We start from the raw sequence: 20,365 nt of genomic DNA, 5'->3' as shown, positions 1-20,365 counted from the left end.
TTGCTTTTCTTTAGAACCTTGATATGAAAATTGATTAGAAATAGGTATTTGTTGCTAATCTGAACTCTCAAAATTTTCAGTGCAACTTTGTGAAAGTTTTGCTGTTGTTAGACCCAGCATCTGAGTCCATCTTTGCTGTTCATTCTAACCAACAATTCAACTTAGTTGTATTTACAAAAATAAAAGTTAAAAACATATGAAAAAACCTGAAAGTACAGTTATTGGTTAATCATCAGTTTTCCAACTATACAAAAAGCTTACAACAAGCTGTATCTGGAGGGGAGGAGGGAATTACTACCTTAAATCTGTTTTCACTTACAATTTGTAGTGTGGATAATGTTCAGACACATTGAAACCATTAATTTTGTTGTGAAAGTGGAGCTTTTGGTGAAATCTGCTGTTCTAGGCTAGAGTACCAGTGGATGCCAGACCTAGAGCTTATAGTACTGAAATCTACCAGTAGAAAAACTTGCCATTGTAGTGAAGCACTGAAGAATAAGCTTGTGTGAAGTTCTGTACGTATAATGGTGTTCTGGGTTCAGTTGTAACAGTTATTTTTCTCCTTATTAGCTGGTGCAGTGCTGTGTTTTTGACTTTAGTCTGAGAACAATGCTGATAACACACCAATGTTTTTAATTGTTCCTAAGTAATGCTTAAAAACAAACAGGAAGATTGTTGATACCCTTAGGTTTTCAACTACAAACTTCACATCTAATCACCAGAGCTGCATGATATTTTCCAAAAATAAAAGTACCATTTTATGATTTTATTTCAGTATTACTCAGTCATATGGGCATACCTTATCTGGGAATTCAGCTATCTTTATTTGATAGTCTTTGGATATGGGTATAATTTTTACTTTTATCATCTGTAAGAAAAGTGTAATAGAGGGCTGGGTTTGTTGTGCCCATCAGTGGTAAACTGCAACAGTAAAATAATGTCTTTGTATGACAGCCTTTATAGCATACTTTAAGGGTATAACTATCAGCAATAGCGCTACTTTACAGTCTCACTTTTATGTTTTGACTTCAATTATAGGAAAAACTTCTTTTGCAAATACTGTTTGCATTTACATGATTTACTGGCCAAAACATGAAAGAAAGGGGAAATAAGAGGTGATGATGAAACTCTTTGGAGTTAAATTGCTTCATGGTAAGGCAGCCAAGTGTGTGTGTGTGTGTGTGTGCAGGTTATGCTCATAAGGGGTAAGAGGTATTTTGTTCTTCAGCATATGTTAAGTCCATTTCAGTCTCTTTTGTAGAAAGCTTTCTGAAAGGTGTTTAGTACAAATCAAATGTACTGAAGAAGTTGGAGACAGTTGTTATCACCAAAAAAAACCCAAACAGTCTCAGCTCACATGGGTAAAAATATATACAAATTTATAGATCACCTGTTCACACAGACTTGAAAGTGCTTGCTGTGCTGAAGCCCTCAAAATCTATTCCATAACATAAGAGTTCCTGTGTGGTTACAATACTGCTGACCTGCAAAGAAGAATTCTAATATTTATTTTCTATATTATGGTCTCCTTTTCTCATTGAGATGTATACGAATCTTCCTAAAGCAAATTTATTACATTGAGTTTTTAGATTTCTAGGTCTTCTTTGCTTTTGAACAGTTCTTTATCAGTACTGGAGTTCTTGTCCAAAACTGTCAGATTTTTAGGCAATTGTTGAAGGCAGAGACAGAAAGACAACTGAGATCCCAGCATGGTCACTCAGCACTGTTATTTTTTGTACTGTACTTGTGGTACTTGTGGTCATAGAAGTGTTTATATTGTTGGTTTTCAGATATTTTAGAAGTCTACACCCTATCCTATTGTAAAAATTAAACCTTAGTAACTATTAAGTAATATCCACATGACATTCTTATAGTCTTAAAAGTTTACTTATGTGCCATTAATGTACACTCAGCTTTCCTTAGTTAAGCCAAGGAGATATTTGATCTGCGCTGTCAGTCAACTGAGTCTTCATGGATCACAGTTTGACTACTATAAGATAGAATATTAACAGCCTAAGATTTCTCTTTGTAAGAGCAGCTGGAAGACCCTGGAATTCCTGTTTGTGAATTTGGGATAGTGCAGAGCTGCAGCAGAAGCATAACTTGCCAGGTCTCCAAGAGATGTGAAATTAAAGTAGTGTAACAAATCACAAAGTCCCAACTGGAGGATGGAAATGTGTTGCTTGAGTTCACCTTGCTTCAGTAATTATGTTTGTTATTTAATGGTGAGTCAATGCAGTCATGCTGCTGGCAGTTTTAAAAGTCATCAGTAGTTCCATGTGACAGCAGTGGAAGCTTCTGGGTCTGGAAGGGTTTTCAGTGTTTGTTTTCCAGAGAGATGCCAAAGTTGAAAGCTGGGTAGTTTCTTACAGAATCCAACTGTATTGTTTTAAATGCTGAAATGTTTATTTGGTTGCATTGTGCTCCATTTTTGACTTGAATGCCTTTAAGTAAGAAATTATCTCACTTCTTACTTTTGAATACTGATTGATTTGCAAGCCCAAAGATAAAACAAAAGTGCAGTTGCATTTTATGAATTGAACCCAAGTATACTGAATATGTGAATATTTTCAAGAGAGAATTCCAGATACAGATTTTAAAATAACTTGACAGTTTAGGTACCAAAGAGTAACTTTCTTTTTACATGCAACTATATTTCCATAGCAGAGTCTAATGGCTGTTTTCATTTTAATGTGACCGAATATATACTTCATTCTTACCACTTACGTCTTCTTAGACTAGACTTGAATGTAAACATGTTTTCAGAGATCAAGGTTACATATGCATTAACTTTCTTTGTATAGATTCCCCATGCATTTCTTAAGCATCTAAAATTTCATTGGTTCAGTGTATCTACTTCTTAAATACTTGTATCTGTACTGAGTAATGCACACTTAGTTGTAAAAGATGCAGGATGAAGCCAGTTTTTTTCTGTGAAGAGTGTAATGTTCTGCTTTTGCAGTTCTCTGCAGATCATTTTTCAGAATGTAGTTCTATGTTATGCTATAGCCTGGAAAATAACCTAAAAATAGAAATACAGAAGTTCAGTCTTAGCATGTTTTGTCCTCCTATTAATAATATTAATGATAATAAACATCCAGAATGACAAGAACCAAAATTGAGTAGGTAAGTGTCCAGGCAGCTGCACTGAATTATTTGACAATAAAGATGGTAAATGGTGAGCAGGAAGGGGTATACTTATTTTAAATACTACACTGTTATTGGCTGGTGCAATGGCCAAGTAAACTACTGGTCAGGTAACTCAGGTTCTGTTTCTAGTGAAATTTTCCGGACTCACATAGTGCTTTGTATTAGCACTTGTACTCCTCAAATAGAGGAAAATGTTGCCATGCTGGAACCTGATGGAATCCACCTCTCTCAATGGGAAAAATGTGCCTTTGGACATAAGCTGGTGGGACTGATTGAGAGGGCTTTAAACTAGAATCAGTGGCAGAAGGGATATCAACAGGATTGCTGAAGGTAAGCCAAAGGTTGACATGGTATTGCCTGAGGATGGCAATGCTAGTGGGAATATTTACACTGCTTCTGGGAGCATGGCGGGCTTGTACACATATTCAAGATATGTTCCCACCAGCGTTTGCAATATGAGGAAAAAAACAGGATGAACTGGAAGTGTTGGTCAGCTCCCAGAGCTATGATATCATTGGTGTTAGAGACTTGGTGGAATGAGTCCCATGGCTGGAATGTGGGGATGGAAGGCTGAAGGGCAGAGCACCAAGAGTTGTAGTGAATGTGGCTACACCTGGCTGGTGGCTGTTACCAGAGATGTTCAATACATTTATCAGTGCTCTGGATGCAGGAGTTGAATGCACCATTGCCAAGTCTGCTGATGACACCAACTGTGAGGTGCTGTTGACTCTCTTGAGGGACAAGAGGCATTGCAGAGGGATCTAGATGGATCAGAGCATTGGGCAATGATTTATGGGGTGAAATTTAACAAGTTGGAATGCTGGGTTCTGCACTTAGGGCAGAGTAACAGTGGGCACCGGTATAAATGGGGAGAGAAATGGCTGGAGAGCAGTGCACAGAAAGGGATCTGGGGGTGCTGGTCAGCAGCAGGCTCACACAAGGTGAGTCAGCAGTGAGTCCTGGCAGTGCAGAGGGCAAACTGCACCCTGGGGTGCATCCAACACAGCATGACCAGCTGGTCAAGGGAGGTGATGATCCTGTTGTATTCAGTGTTGGTGCAACCTCACCTTGAGTGCTGGGAGCAGTTCTGGGCCCCACAATTTAAGAAGGTTATGAAGGTCCTTGAAGGCATCCAGAGGAGGGCAACAGAGCTGGTGGAAAGGCTGTAAGGCATGTCCTGTGAGGAGCAGCTAAGGACTTTGAGCTTGTCTAGTGTGGAGAAAAGGGGCTGAGGGGTGACATTGTGGCTCTCTGCAGCTCCCTGAGGAGGGAGAGTGGAGAGGGAGGTGCTGAGCTCTTCTGCCTGGGGATCCAGTGTGAAGACATGCAGGAATACTTCAAAGATACACCAGGAGAGGTTCAGATTGGACATTAGGAAGCATTTCTTTACTGAGTGGTCAAACACTGGAACAAGCTATGCTTGAGGGGAGTTGAGTGCCCCAAGCTTGTCAGTGTTTCAGAGGCATTTGGACAATGTCCTTAATAACATGCTTCAACTTTGTCACCGCTGTTCAGGCACTGGATTAGATGCTCATTGTAGGTCCCTTCCAGCTGAAAGAGTCTAGTCTGCTAGCAGAAGTCTGCATTCTTTTCTCACCACGTGTTTTTTTGCCACACCAAAGTGCTAGTAAAAGAAGTGCCCTTACAGACATGCTGTATGAATGTACATATAGAAAGACGGGTATAGACACCGACATCCACACAACCTGACTGTGCTCCTCGGGGTTGCCAGCACGTGTTTATCGTACATACATATGTATTAGCACATCATCCTCGCCGCCTCGAAGCAGATGTGCCGTGGAGCTGCGGCAGACCGGCTCTCACAGCCAGCCCTTACCGATGTCCGGGCCGTGCTCCGCCGCGGGCGGCCGGCGCGCTGAGAGTTAACCGCGCCCGGTGCTGCGAGCCCCGCCCGGGCCGGGGCGGGGAGGTGCTGTGCCGTGCCGTTCTGTTCTGTACTGTGCCGTTCCGCCTGCAGCTGCTAGAAAGTGGGTCGGTCAGAGCACCCCGCAGCCCGACCAGGTGCACTGAGAGAGAGCTGCGGTTCACAGCGGTGGCCCCGCTGCCCCAGGTGAGAGCTGAGCCGAGCCCCACCGGTCACCGGAGCTCCCGCAGGCGGACAGCTGTGTAACCCTGGGTGCCGTTCTGCGAGGAGCATACGACCGGTGCCGGGGGAGCGGTGGCTGAGGGCGGTAGTGACAGAGGTCTGGTCGGGTGGGAGGGTCGGTGGTGCCGTTATGTCCGAGCTTGGGTGGATGGGAGCTGGCCGCGGGGCAGGAAGCCGGCTGGAAGTAAGTGATGGGCGTCGGGAGCGAGCGTGCGTAGCCTCGATGGGGGACGCTCAGGGCAGAAAACATTTTTGCGGTGGCTCTTCAGGTTTTCTAATGTTGGATCAACGCTAACCTGGAGCTTTTCCTTAAAGATACTACCAACTGAGGTTTTCCTAAAGAAAAAAAGCAACCGGACAAAACCAACAAACAAAACAAAAACCAAAACCACCACCATGAAACAAAAAAATAGTGTGTGTGTAATGAGATCTAATGGTTTCTGCCCGGTTTTGAACCGCTGGGCAGAGGATTCGCACACATGTTGAAGCAGGCCATGTTCTTTTCTTGTGCTGCGTCCTGCTGGGAGCACATTATTCTTGAGCATCAGTCTGGTGGAGGATGGCTGCTGAAAGTTTTGAGGTGGCTATAAAAATCTCCATGTGTATAGACAGTGTGAGAGTTTTACAGCTTTATGGTAATCGTGTGCCTGTTGGCCTCTGTGTGATGGCCGGAAGGGCCTGCCGTGATAAAACAGTCCGGCTTACTCCTCTCTGCTGTTCCTGCCAAGGCATCTGCGGTTGGATGCTACTGGAGAGGGTACTCTGCACCTGTGCACTGTCAGAACTTTGCTGTCAGACTTTCTTGAAGTACATTATTATTTAGAGCATCGCAGAACCAAGAACACTGTTAAAAATTATATGGTTGCTTAATGCTGTGAACAGCAACTGAATGAATGTCCTTGGTTCATTTGCAGCCAATTGTCATCTAGGTACATAAAAAGCATTTTGCTCTTCTTATCTGATAACTCCTTGTTATTAGCACTTCCGGTACTGTACTTTTCTTGGAACAAATTATGCATTTTTCCTATAATGCACGTGGTATATTGATACCCTGTGGGAACTGATTAATCCTATGGCCACGAGGATGCATAATGATTCTAAATGTGACTTTTATAGTTTACCTCCTTGAGCATGGAATCTAGTGTATGTTTAGCATGTGTAGTACATGTGACGTTTAGGTCTGTTTAATAAAGGTTACATTTTAAATGAAGAAAATGTCCTTGAAAGTTTTAATACATTCCCATTATTCAGTGGCTTTTAACACACAGACTTCAGGTTAATCTTGTTTGGATTTCAGTTCTTTCAAAAGTCACTTATTATGTAATTCTGTTGCAAGATTGATTTCTTTCTATTTCCTTGTAGCGTAATCCTGGGGTTTTTAAGGATTACAGTCCTGTCTCTATTACAGTGTATGTGCTGTCAGGCCTTTTATAAGGGAAGGCAGAACAGAACTTGTGATTCAATGCTTTCTCTAAGGGCATTCCCAGAAAGGACCAACTTTGGCACGTAGCTGTAGTCACTTCTGAAAATAACAACAAATGAATCATTCTATAATTCTCTCATTGCATTGTCACCAAAGCTTCAGTGATATATTTGTCTATTTGTATGCAGATAGAAGATTTACAGTATAGGTTAATGGATTAGGAAAAAAGATGATAAAGGGCTGTGACTTTTTGCAGTCATGGTTTGTTTTAACCTTCCTTGCCCTTAGACTGGAGCAGATAAAAATCTCTTATGGTCAGTATGAGGAGTTTAATGGAAAGTATATTATGAGTAAGGTGCTTCCTGGACTCAGGTTTCAGGCATATGGCAATTAGAGATGAGCTTCAGAGGCCTTCTGGAGGCTGAGGTGGAAGAGGGGCTAAGGCTAGGTCAGCAGTCACTGTCATCGTGGGAGCTACAGAAGAAAGAGGGTTGTTTAGTTAGCTGTGAGATTTACCTCTTTGGCCTATGAGCCAGGTGTTGCTTATACTATGGAACAGAAGTAGTGGTGAGATGGGGGCTACCTTAGCAAAGGATTTAGTGGTTTGAAGGTGGTGATACTCATTTTGCTGCCATGGGGCTGGGTTATTTTGGGGGTTTAATACTCATGACAGCATCATGTATATAGAGGGTTTGTCTCACTGTTAATGATGCTAACTTTACGTATGGGACTACTCTGATGCACTTTATATCTGATTTTTTAAATATAATTCTAGGTATAAGCATACATGGCTCCTGATATCCCAAACAAGAAGAAAACTGATGATGACCAGTCTTCAAAGTAAGATTCGGAAATGAATTGTCCATGTTCATATTTACCTTCCTCCCCAAACTCATTACTCATTTAGTTTAAGATAAATTTTATGGTACAAATATTGATTATAACATCAAGTATTTAGTAGAAGCTGTTCTAACAAATGGAGTCTTTATCTGATTTAACCACAAATGCCCACACAGGGGGCTTTGCTGGCTAGCTATTTTCACTTATCATGACAGTGATTTTTTCCAAACATAGGTGATGTTTGGTTTTATTATTTATTTATTTTTAATGCAGTGAGCTGTTGAAATGTTGACTTTGATTGCTGCATACGGCCAGACCTACCTGCTGCAGGAGTTTAGTCGAATATTGAAACCTGTTTCTCTAAACCTTATTTTAAGCTGCTTTTAGTAAAACCGTACTTGCATGTTTAGCACTCATGTATTTGCGCTTTGTTTCAAACACCAGCTTTATAACAGCATAAGGGAAATGAATTGTCTGCTCCTTAGAGTTACAGGCCAAAGATTTTTATCAGTCAAACTTTGCCTTTACTGTTAATTCATGGTATTGGTCCTATGTGCAAACATTGATATGCCCATTTTACCCCAGGGTCGAAGTCTGCAATTAGATCTGGATGGGCAGATAACCAGTGCAAGTTAGTAACAGCCTCTAGGTGCAGCAAGGCCGTGGGTTGGAGAGCATTGCTGGTAAGGTATGAGATGAAAAAGGTGAAATACAGACTCTGCTGAGGAAGGAAGCTGTATTTAGGCCAGGCATGAGGATGGTGTTGTTGGCACATACTACATGAATTTCCCTGTACTTTTAACAAAGGCCTCACCTTTTCCTAATTTATTTCCTGGAGAGAAGCTTTGATGCTGGTATTCTCATAAAGAAGGAAATATTTCTTTTTCTTGACTGAGAACAAATTGTAAAGTGATTTTAAATCATATCCTATTTGTAAGTAAAAACTATTGCAATAAACATCACAGCCAGCTATTAGATTCTGCATTAGTGAGTGACCCATTTAATATGGGTAAAGAATCCCACAAAACCAAAGAGGAGAATATTTCAGAGAAGCAGCCTGGGAATTCTGTTTGTGTGAGCTGGCAAACTCTTGGGCTGTCTGTGCCTTTCCAGAGAGCCACAAACCTGTTCTTTATTTCTTCTGTAGTCAAACAGGTCTCTCAGAGGGAAGAACACAGACAACTGAAGCCTTTGGTTCCACCTCAGGCAGGATTTGAGAGAAGTAAATGAGGCATGTGAAAGATGGAGAGGAATTGCTACCAAAGGAACTAACAGCCCGCTCGCTTTGTTGGGCTGCTTTTTCTGTGATGAAGGTGGTAGTGGTGGGCTGAGACAAATAAGGTGGATTGGGATGATAACTTCTCCTTTGGTTGTGCAGCTGCTGCGCCATAGTGAGTGACACTGGGGAGGGAATTTCAAGAACAGAAACAAGTGTTATACTGACAATATTGGTGTTGTAGCTATTTTCTTTGCTTTCTGAGAACAGTTCAGTGACCCCAGTATGGGCATCTAGGCCATTTTAGGCTTCTTAATGTAACCCATCCATCCTGCACAAGGCTGACAGATAAAACATAGGACCTACAGAAAAACCCTGCCTTTCTGGAGAGGCATTAGAAGACAGACCAGATAGTGCTGAACACCTCTGTTTAGGGTTCAGAGTTGTTCCTGCAAAGTCCCATCAAGTTTTTGCATAAACTACAGATGAACTCTTTTGTTTGTCTCCTCTGACAAAGCAGTTTGAATTTCCTGAGCCAAGTTGTGACTGTAGTGAGCCTTCATTAAGCTGTTAAGTGTTCTTCCTGTGTGTGAAAGATGTTTATTGCTTGATTCTGTGTCTGAGAAACTACTTCGAAGTATTGGCCAGTATTTTGCTTAAGCTTATGATTATTGACTAGTCTTTCCTCCCTGTTTCCACTGAATTTAAAACACCAAGCACAGAAGGCAGACATTTTATGAATATTTCAGCTTGCTTAGTTAGTCTACTACCAAATTTTCCATGAAGGCAATCACATACACTGAGGAGTTAAGTTTTCCCTCCTTGCCTTGCTGTTTCCTGGATCTTCAGAAAGGTTCAGTTTTATTTTAAGCTGTCTCACTTACTTACAGGAAACAACTTAAGAGGAAGTAAATTCTTTTTACCTCTTCCAGATCCTTAGCATTAGACAATGCTAAGGATTGCCTATGTAGAAAGGTGTCTTACTGCATTTTCCCTGGTCCAGCTCCCTATTGTTCTGCTCTTCATAAATACCAACCCTGGTTGCACTGTTGCAAATGGATCCTACCATTTGGGCTTTTCTTCAGCAATTTCATCCTATGTAATGAATGCAATTTTAAATATTGTATGTGATTTATTATGAGATGCAAGTTGGTCATAAAATTTAGGATTTCCTTGAAGTAATGCATCAGGAACTAAAATAAGGCAGTGCAGGCATACTTGGGTGCGGCATGTCCCTACTTTTACTGCTTGACTTCACAAAATTAGCATCTGTTCAATGCAAGGGTTTGTATATACTCTATATGTTTCACTATGCTGTTGTCCTGGCAGAGAGAATTTTGTCCATCTCTGCAACCCTCACCTGGAGAAAATGAAAGAAGACATCCTGTACCATTTTGCTCTTGGGACTGGTACCCATGATTTTCCAGCATTATTTGGAGACGTAAAGGTAAGGCAGTTTGCTTCATTCAGCCAGCCAGTGCTTTTTCATAGAAGGTGGAAGTGTGGCTGTCTTCAAAATAAGACTAAATGTGTCAATATGCCACCAGCTGAGGAGGGACTAGAAAGAGGATAAGATTTTATGGGTTCTTGTCACTTTCAATATCAAACCAAATCTGAGATAATTGTTTATTACTTCCTTTTGTGGGGGCCTTCAAATCAGTAGCTGTCTTTTACTAGTTTAAACAGGATGAAGGTGTTTGAGTGGTATAGATAAGTGGGATTTTTTTTTGCCAGTTTTTCTTTGTGGCCTTTTAGAATTTTTATGAGAAGAATTACATCTAGTTCTGTTAGCTGAAGGTGTTTGCATCCTCATATTGATCTTTGTATGTTCTTTGATACAGTGAATCATGCAATTGATTTTGTTTTGTTTAATACTCTCCACCCCAGTTTGTATGTGTTGGAGGTAGCCCTTCTCGGATGAAAGCTTTTATCACCTACATAGCTGAAGAACTGGGGCTTGGGAGCCCTGGCTGTGACTATCCTAATATCTGTGCAGGAACTGACCGTTATGCAATGTACAAAGTGGGACCTGTTTTGTCTGTCAGTGTAAGTACCTCACTTGCTTATGGGACACATATCATAGAATCATAGAATAGTTAGGGTTGGAAAGGACCTTAAGATCATCAAGTTCCAACCCCCCTGCCATGGGCGGGGACACCTCACCCTAAACCATGTCACCCAAGGCTTCATTCAACCTGGCCTTGAACACTGCCAGGGATGGAGCATTTACTTCTTTGGGCAACCCATTCCAGTGCCTCACCACCCTCACAGTAAAGAACTTCTTCCTTATATCTAACCTGAGCTTCCTGTATTTAAGTTTAAACTCATCACCCCTTGTCCTATCTCTACAGTCCCTGATGGAGAGTTCAGTGATACTGGTCAAAGTAGAAAGTATGAAGGCATATTTCTTTTAAGCACTTAGTGGATGGAGCCATGTTTTTATGTTTCTACCAGCCATGCTCAAAATAGTGCACTCAACTAATTAGGATTTCTTTTTTAGCCTTTTTTTTTGTGAGAAGGCAAATCTCTGAGACTTCAAGAATTCATTTCTTGCCTCCTTTTCCCCCCTTGTACCACAGAAGTGTTATGGGAGTGACCTTGTAAATTTTTTGAGTAGACTTCCTGTTGCCTCGTCCCTGTTCTGTGTCCTGAATAATATGGGGAAAAAAAAGTCACTTGATGCATGTGGGATATTGGAAGAATTGGCTGTATCACATCCAGTGTCATTGTTCAGTGTGCTAACATATCTTAAGAGTAGCATTCCATGGGACTTGGAATGCATTCATGAGCTGCCAACTCAAGTATGCATTTTAAAACCTCACACCTTTAATTTGTGTATATATGTGCATACTTCAATTGCATAACTGTAGTATCATCTGCCACCCTCTCTTTTGAGTTGTAATTATTTCTTTACCATGCAAGTTAAAGTGAACTTATATTTGCTGAACTTTGTGACTAAACCACAATGTGCTTTGAAAAAATAAATAGCTTAACTAGCTATTCACTAGCACTTGAGGTTCAGGTTTTTGGTGTCTAAGAACAATTCTGTGATAAAGTGCATTTTTCAGCTATTAGGAAAGGACTCTGATAATACTTTTGAGAATTTAACTATTCTATAATTCATGATTTTTAGAAATATTATGCTTCACCTGAGTCTACCAAAGCCACTGTGAGTCTTTCTGTTTAGTAGACCCAGAGCACAGAGGTTTTGTCAGAGTGAGTTAGGAAACATCTGAGCAAAAGTGATCAGGAAGGAGAATACCATCCCTCTCCTTCTTGCATATGTATTTTGTGTTGTCTGTGTGTATGTTGAATATAAATTTTTGCTTTCATTTCAGCATGGAATGGGCATTCCTTCTATTGCGATCATGTTGCATGAGCTGATCAAGCTGCTGTATCATGCCAAGTGTTCCAACGTAACCATTTTTCGCATTGGCACATCTGGTGGAATAGGTATTTCCCTTCTTGACTTCTTTCTTTCTTAAGACTAAATCATTTGTGTAGGAGAGTAAAGCATCTCACTGCAAGTAAGTAGTTGATGGTCAAAACAGTTTTCTGCAGGTGATGAACCGTTTTTCTTCCATAATTTTGAAAGAAAAAGAAATATCTGCCTCTGGACAAAACACACTTAAGAGGCCCGACAATGTGAGGAGGGAATTTCTGTCCTGTATGAAAAAGATGAGATAAGAAAGAATATATAGTGAAAAAGAAAAAATTTAATTATTTCAGAAATTATTTGTAATAATGCAATGAAGCAGCTAAGCATGCATAAAAAGTCTCTTAGTGAATTCAAGGGCAAAGTTGCTGCCTTTAAAGAAAGCAGGATTGACTCAAGTAACTGTGTTCTATGTGTGTGGAAACAAAGCATTAACTACGCTATGAAGCTATATCTATTTATTTTTACTGCAGGTCTGGACCCAGGCTCAGTGGTTATAACTAGAGAGTCTGTAGATGCCACCTTCAAGCCTCAGTTTGAACAGGTTGTTCTGGGAAAGACTGTAATTCGCAGTACAAACCTAGATGAACAGCTAACTAAGGAACTGATGCAGTGCAGTATAGAAATTGGTCAATTCCATACAGTCATTGGAAACACAATGTGTACTTTGGATTTCTATGAAGGTAAGACTGATAACAGACTAACAGGAGTATAATGATAAGCAGTAACAGATTAATATCAAATAGTATTTTCAGTATTACTTTAAATATTGAATAATGTTTAACATTAAGGGTCCAGTTCACTGAGCAGAACACATTCTCTACTTTGAGCTGACTTGTTAACCACAATGAACCTATTTTTCCTACACCTAAGATCAAGCATTGACATACATACCGTTGGCTGTATCAGATTCTTCCCACCTCTAATAGATCCTCTGAAATACATATAGTCTACTACATGCTTTTCATGTACTTGGTAGTTAGGTGTGTTTTCCACAAAATTTCTGTGGCTTACCAAGGCATCCTAGGAGGATTAGAGAAGTGAGAGTTATCTGTGGCTGTTTTGGGCTTGTTTTATTTGGGGGGAGAATGGTAGTGTTTTGGGGGTTTTTGTTCATTTGTTTCACACTGGTTAGGTATCTAAAGTCAATATTTCTAAAAGAAGTGTTGGGACTTGTTTCACATTGTGCATTTTGAGAAAAGTGATGATCAGACAGCTGAAGACAATATTTTGTGGAGTTGTGTCAGTGCTTCCATGTAGGGAGGCAAACCTCCAAGGCTTACTTTGGGTAAACATGGAGATATTCAGGTGCTTTTCTGATTTCCCAAGTCTATTCACAAACATTTTTCAAACTTTATGAGAACAGAGTGTAGATGGCACCTGGTACTTCTATCTCTAGCTGTTACTGAGTAGGTGACAAAAGGTGCAATGCAGAGGGAACGCATGGTTGTCATAATAGTTCTCAGGCTTATTCAGAAGCAGAGCCAGTCAGTTTGTGTATCTTCTTAAGCACCAGTCACAGCTGCAATTGATGCTAAAAATATGATGTCAGGAATGTTTTTAGCTCATACAGCAAAAACTGAGGGCAAGCTCACAGGCATTAATTTAGGAGTACATCTCCTGAAAACAAGAAGGTATGAGGTAAAACACTGTAATTTAACTTTACTGTGTATATGCTGCTGCTCTTTTCTCTGAAGTTATTCTTGAATAATTTTAATAATTTTTCTCAAAAAACCTGTAATAGTATTAGCTAATTAGCTTAAGATTTTCTTCATCTCTTACCTTAGAGAGTCTGAAACTAATAAAATGGTCGGCTTTTAAGGTAGCATCAGGAAAGCATTTTCAAGCCTGATGGCTTTTCTAAACAATGAACAAACATAGAAAAAGTGCATATAGCTTTCATATAGCTTAAAGTTTGTTGATGAATTTTGATTCATGTTGAAAGTGTGGGAATCCACTACTTCCATTTTCCCATTTATGAATTTGAGAATTTAAACTGGAGAAGACCAATTAAATTGTTATTATTCACATTACAAAGAAATACAAGTAATATGTAGAAGCTCTAGCAATAGCTGAGAATCTCTTTGTCCTGTTTGTCTTGAGCATTAAAATGGAGAGTGCTAGTAAAAGCTGGACAATGTTTAGGGGAAACTGCAATAATTATGTGTTTTAGAAACAAATTGCTGTGACGTCATCACACAAAAAATTTCTACAAAATTACTTTGTAGGACAAGGCAGGTTGGATGGTGCAATCTGCTTATACAGTGAAGAAGAGAAACTGCAATATTTGAAGGAAGCTTATGATTCTGGTGTCAGGAACATAGAGATGGAGTCTTCTGTATTTGCTGCTATGTGTAATCTCAGTGGTGTCAAAGGTAAACTAACTTAAAGTCACTTTATTCAAGTTATGGGAAGTTTTTTGCATTGCAGGGGGTTGTGGTAAAAACTGTGAATGAGGTGTTAATGTACCTTCTACATATAAAAAAATCAATCCTGGTTATAGTTTTGTTGCTATGATTGTTTCATCTGTACCATATGTATTCACAATTTATGCAAACTTTCTCACATAGTTCTTACACAGTTTAGTTCTGTCATTTGTTATTCCAGCCAAAGGCAAGCACACAATTAAAGTACCTAATTATCCTGTAGTATTAATTCATTTTCTTCAGTTAGCTGTTGAAGTTCAGAGGAAGCAACTGGTTAATTTAAGCAATTGGGTGATTCTCATATACATAACACTAATATCACTTCCTATAATTTAATAAGACAATTGAAAATGTCAGTATTTTGTGTAGACTTACAGTTTTAATTCTTAAACAGTTGAAGACTTTCAGCAGCATCCTGAATAAACCATTCCTGATCATAAACAGAGATTTTAATATTTTTATATGAACTAACTAATTTTCAGGAAAGATTATGGGAAAAAAAAAAAATTACCAAACTAGCAATTGCAAGTAATGTAATGCAATGCCTTTCTACTTACCGTGTTAGCGGTAGTCTCTCACTTTCCTTGGCAAAGAATTCACTTTTCTTGGCAAGGAATCTCCCAGTTTAAAACATCGATGTTTCTTAAACTTCCTTAAACTCAAGGAGGATGACAAGAAAAAGAAGCAAAAAGGCAAACAGTTATTTCAAGCACCCTTGGCTCTTCCTGACTTGAGAGTGACAAAAAAAACCCAACCCATGCTATTATTGAGCCGTTAGGGAGCTTGGTCCTTTTTATTGTCTCTGCTTTGCAAGTCTTCAATATGTATTACTGCTGGTGCTCTGTAAATTGCCACTAGAAGAAATCCCAGGTACAGAAGGGTGACAGTAGAGCTCAGGTTGAGTAAAAGGAGGGATTGTACCTTTGGGGCTCTGATCACCAAAAGGCAGCAGATGAGCTTGAGATGATCCATTAGATCCTTGCATACTTGCAGTGCTCCCCATCTACAAATGTCAAAGTGGCTCACCTGCTGACTCCTGAGGAGTGGCATCTACAGTGCAGGGATCTGGTAGATAGCAGAGGCTTGTAACTACACCAGCTAGAACAGTGTCACTGATTACTTTCTACCAGTCAAGTCCTGGGTACTTGTGAAATATAATTTCTACCTAGGAAAATGTAAGAATCATGATATAAGTATCTGCAGCTGCCCGCGAGCTCTTGCTTTACTAGTGTAGCAATCAGTTGTCTTAAACTTTCTGTAACTTTTTTATATCACCCAAAGCATGCTAGTCCCCAAGCGTTTTATGGTACTCTGTGCTGTGTTTTGGGTTTGTTCTCTCACATTCCAAATATTCTAGCTGTTTGTTCAAATGCTCATGGTCTTGGACTGTAAAAATCCCAGAATGTTATTCTAATTAATGCTCTCTTTTAATTTCTAGCCGCTGTAGTGTGTGTCACTCTTCTGGATCGGCTTGAAGGGGATCAGATTAGTAGCTCACATGATGTACTTGTGGAGTATCAGAAAAGACCACAGAAGCTAGTGGGATATTTCATTAAGAAAAGTCTTGGGAAAGTATGAAATACCCATCTTTGTTTTATAGAAGCAGAAGGCTTTTGCACAGCTGAAGTCATGGTCACATCTTCTGTGCATTAAAGGTATTTTGCCTCAGAACACCTTGCAGCATTCCTTGTGTCGAAGTTAATCATTTGTCAGTGTTTTTTGGGAATGGACTTCAGTTAAGTTTTGCTTAGTTATGCATTGCTGGATTTAAGACTCACTTTTCTGTGACCTGGAAAGTGGATCTGTTGTGAAGGACAAGCCTGCTATAATATATGAAAAAGTTTTGTCTCTGCTGTGAAAGAAAAACTAGGAAATAAACTTTATTGCCAATTACTTGCAAACCACAAAATTAAAATTAACTTAAGAATGCTAATTCCTTTCTGGTTGTTGTAAAAAAAATATATATAAATTTTAATTGTCTTTCTTGATTCACTTCTAAAGAAAAATTAAAGCGAATGCAGTTTATTTTTTTGCAAGCTTTGACAAATAAACAATTTTATTTTCATATATTAAAATTTAATGAAAGTGTGGGACTGAATTTTCTAATCTTGACACTGGGCTGCTGAATATCTGTGTTTCCTAAATACTGATCCAACAAGGTCATTCATACCCCATTTTAACTACATGATTGTATCAATACCCAGGAAACATTTATGTGTTAAGTAACTTTCCATTAAAGAACTTGAGATCTTTTGCTGAAACAAGGCTCCTGCTTACTGAAGAGGAACCAGAGGCATTCAGGAGATGCACAGCATATTTGCAGGATTGCATTATGGTAGTTCCCTTTTTTTAATTTTACTCTGTTTCTTTTTAAATTCCCTGCAGGGACGTCTCACACTAGATCAAGGCTCTGTCCGACCTGCCCTTGAACACTGTCAAGGATGGAGCATTTACTACTTCTTTGGGCAACCTGTTCTAGAAAAATACATAGTCAGCTAAAGAAAAAGACATTTGTCACTCTCTCTCTCTCTCTTTTTAAATTTCTATTGCAGTGGAGGGTCCAGTTCTAGCAGGAGTCGCAGGTCAAAAGGATCTGAATAAACTTTCAGAACAGCTGTCACTGACCCAGCTAAAAGAGTTTTTTCTTTTTGAGAAAAAGTCTGCAATAATCTGTGAACAAGCATGAGAATTAGATCTGAGAGGGGGTGATGTAGTTGTAAGCACATTCACCAAGAAGTGGCAGAAAATGGAGGCAATATAATGAAAACATTAAAAAAGGGAAGGGATGACTTGTGAATAGGAAGCTGGCAATGAGAATTAGTCTCCATAAATTTGTTTGATTTTCAACTGGAGAACAGCTAAAAATAATAGTTGTTTGCCTGGGGTTTGTTTTTTTTTTTGTTTTTTTTTTTTTTTTTTTTTAATTTACTAGTTTAGTCTTCCTTTAATTTTAGAAACATGTTTTCTCATTTATACTCAGGATATACAATGAAGGTAAGTCTTCAGAGAGCACCTTTTTTTTCTCTATAAACTAAAGAGAAGGAGTCAGGTGGGAATGGCTCCACATTTAAACAAAATTTGAACAAAACTGTTTCTCCCTTATTTCTAATTTAAAAAAAAAGTTAATATGTACTTAACTATGCCTGGTGCTTTCTTTGGCATTGTAAAAAGTCCTGTGAAGTCCCTTAGGAAACATGCAGCAAAGGACATCCTATCTCTACTATCTCCTGTTCCCAGAACAGAAGCAATGAGATCACTTAATAAGCTGCTTGCTGCACTCTAGGCGGAAGAACAGCTTTTACCAAATTGGCCAGTATGGAGACAGTTTACTGTTGTAAATAAAATAAAAAGGATAAAAAAATGTTATCAAGAACACAAAAAACACCACCTAATGTGGTTCTGTGAAACTTTGGGGAAATGTATTATGGCAGCTGTCCTGGAGATATGAATCTGAAATGGTGTGGTTCGTCCTTTTAAAGGAAGGAGAGCAAAAATCTGGAAACTGAGTAAAAAGTACTTTTCTAACTGCTGAAATGTTTTTCATCTGTGTTTCCTAACAGATTGAGTAAAGGGATGTATGGAATGGGTTGCCCAGGGAGGTTGTAAATGCTCCATCCCTGGCAGTGTTCAAGACCAGGTTGGATGAAGCCTTGGGTGATACGGTTTAGTGTGAGGTGTCCCTGTCCATGGCAGGGGGGTTGGAACTAGATGATCTTGAGGTCCTTTCCAATCCTAAGTATTCTATGATTCTGTGACAATGTAAAATTAGAATTCAAGGGAGACAAAGTATTCTGTTTATACTGGTCACTATCCTGTAATGCTGCGTTGCTAATGCAAGAGGGTGCTCTATTGACACATCTTACGTGCAATGAAATACTTTTCTTAGTTTCAGAGGAAACTAGTCAGAATGTTACCCTGATAAGAACAATTGTATTTTCCCTTGTGACTGCAACTGGACAGAGAGATAAAGAAATGAATCAGCTCTGTGCATCCGGCAGTGAGGTTGCCTTCCTGTAGGTTTTACAAAGACCTGTAAGACCATACAGAATTATATAATACTGGAGTGGCTCTTATATGCTGGTTCAATTGATTTATATATCAGTTCTTTAATATTAGCCATTCACATTCTTTCTGTAGAACATGAATCAGGATTTGGAGTGGTAATATTTTAAAAAGCATATATGATATTACATATATGTTTGCTATTACACAGTGCAGTGTCTCCTGATAGGTCTACAAATCCTGCAAACCCTGGAAACCTCAATTTCCAGTCAGAGGCCTACTCTGGTTCTCTGTGCCACCCTGTACCTAGAAGTACAGTACAGAATCAGTTTACCCCAGAGAAAAGCAAAGCAGAAAGGAAGTTGATAGAAATAGGATAGAAATGTGAAGGGAAAAAACAGTGGTTCCACCAATAGTTTGTTCTGTGATTCACGGTGTTCTTCTGGCCTGTTCCTTCCTTTTTGTTACAGAAATGGTTGAGACCATAATGAAGATAGGTAGAATGCATTTGTTTCACGTATGCAAGAAACTGAAAATGTGCAATAATTTGACTAGTGACTTGAAAGAGCGGATTTTTATTTTTGGCATCATGATATACTTCAGAAGTTTTCTTTAATGGAAGGTATTAGAAATCCTGAAAATAAATATTTTTGGCATGACCTGTTGCTAGAAGTAATCTGAGTATAATCGTTGTTATCTGTCATTTAAAAAACAAACTAAATAATTCATTAATTTCAGTATTTTGTGAAAATATACACGCCTAATATGCAGTATCTTTTTTAATGTGCTTCCTAAGTCCGTGCAAAGGATCTTCAGTGCACTGTGTAACAGAACTGGATTTTCTTCTCAAGTTCAGATCTCAATATATCCTAAATAAAATGTTTATACAGTTGAGTCAGGGATGTATTTAATTCCCATTGACAAGAAAGTGAAACTGAAGTGTGAATGTTTTTAGATTTGCCCATTCTCAGCCAGTTATGTTCTGAATGGAGCACTCAGTAATGCAAGCAGTAAACTGAACGTTGGGGACTGGATGCATGCAACACTGAATACAAAAAAACACAGTAGTGTGATTTGATGACACTGTTATGGTTTGCTACAAGATGTTGAGGTTTGCTTTACTGAAAGTTTCTCAGTCTTTAAGCTGGAATGACTTTAATGCATGCTTCCTCTTTCTAAAATAATTACTAGTTGGTATTATACTCCAGAGTATGAGTTGAAGTTTAAAAAGTCTTCTACCTGAAGAGAAAGGAGGTCACTGAACAGAGCGACATTAAAGCTGAAACTCTATGGTACAATAGCAGAAAAGTAGTGCTGACAGGGGCAATGCTTTTGCTCAGGCTACAGACAAAATCCAGCAGCAGAAAAAAGACAGAGACGGTTTAACATGACACAGAAACCTGATTCCAGATGCTTCTTGTTGATGCTGAGCTTGTAACTGTGAGAAAATTTTCAGTTTACTGTCAGTCTGTCATATTGCAAGAATAAAATTCCTAGAGCTGCCCAGAAACTCAAAAAACCCACAGACCTGCTTGTGAGATTGGGTCTGCTTATTTGTTCAGCGTGTAGCTCCATTTTATTAATAATAATAATCCTGTCATTTGACCTTACCCACAATTAACATTTTTCATCATATCCTAGCTTTGGCCACAGAAAGTGTCTTCCAGGAAAAAATGCTATTAATTGATGTCATCCTGCAGGCATTTTGTCTACAAAACAGGTTTGTGCTGTGTGAATATTTATAAGTAGTACCCTTAATAATACT

General features: G+C 39.2%; 1 protein-coding gene across 2 annotated transcripts; it reads left to right on the top strand.

The window, feature by feature from the left end:
- The first annotated feature begins 5,089 nt into the window (after window positions 1-5,089).
- Window positions 5,090-16,539, top strand: UPP1 (uridine phosphorylase 1). Of its 2 annotated transcripts, XM_031052981.2 has the most exons (8): window positions 5,090-5,221; window positions 7,456-7,520; window positions 10,066-10,183; window positions 10,624-10,782; window positions 12,075-12,189; window positions 12,646-12,855; window positions 14,401-14,547; window positions 16,037-16,539. In XM_031052981.2, the coding sequence occupies exons 2-8, from the start codon at window positions 7,468-7,470 to the stop codon at window positions 16,174-16,176; spliced, it is 942 nt and encodes a 313-aa protein (XP_030908841.2). In that variant the 5' UTR covers window positions 5,090-5,221; window positions 7,456-7,467; the 3' UTR covers window positions 16,177-16,539. The 2 variants fall into 2 exon arrangements, with proteins under 2 accessions (XP_030908841.2, XP_030908842.2); XM_031052982.2 differs by lacking the exons at window positions 5,090-5,221; window positions 7,456-7,520 and adding an exon at window positions 8,079-8,208.
- The last annotated feature ends 3,826 nt before the right edge of the window (window positions 16,540-20,365 follow it).

This window comes from Melopsittacus undulatus, chromosome 1, assembly GCF_012275295.1.
Source record: "Melopsittacus undulatus isolate bMelUnd1 chromosome 1, bMelUnd1.mat.Z, whole genome shotgun sequence".
Lineage (NCBI taxonomy): Eukaryota > Metazoa > Chordata > Aves > Psittaciformes > Psittaculidae > Melopsittacus > Melopsittacus undulatus.
Note: the sequence above shows the minus strand (reverse complement) of the source record. Positions and strands in the feature narration are given on the sequence as shown.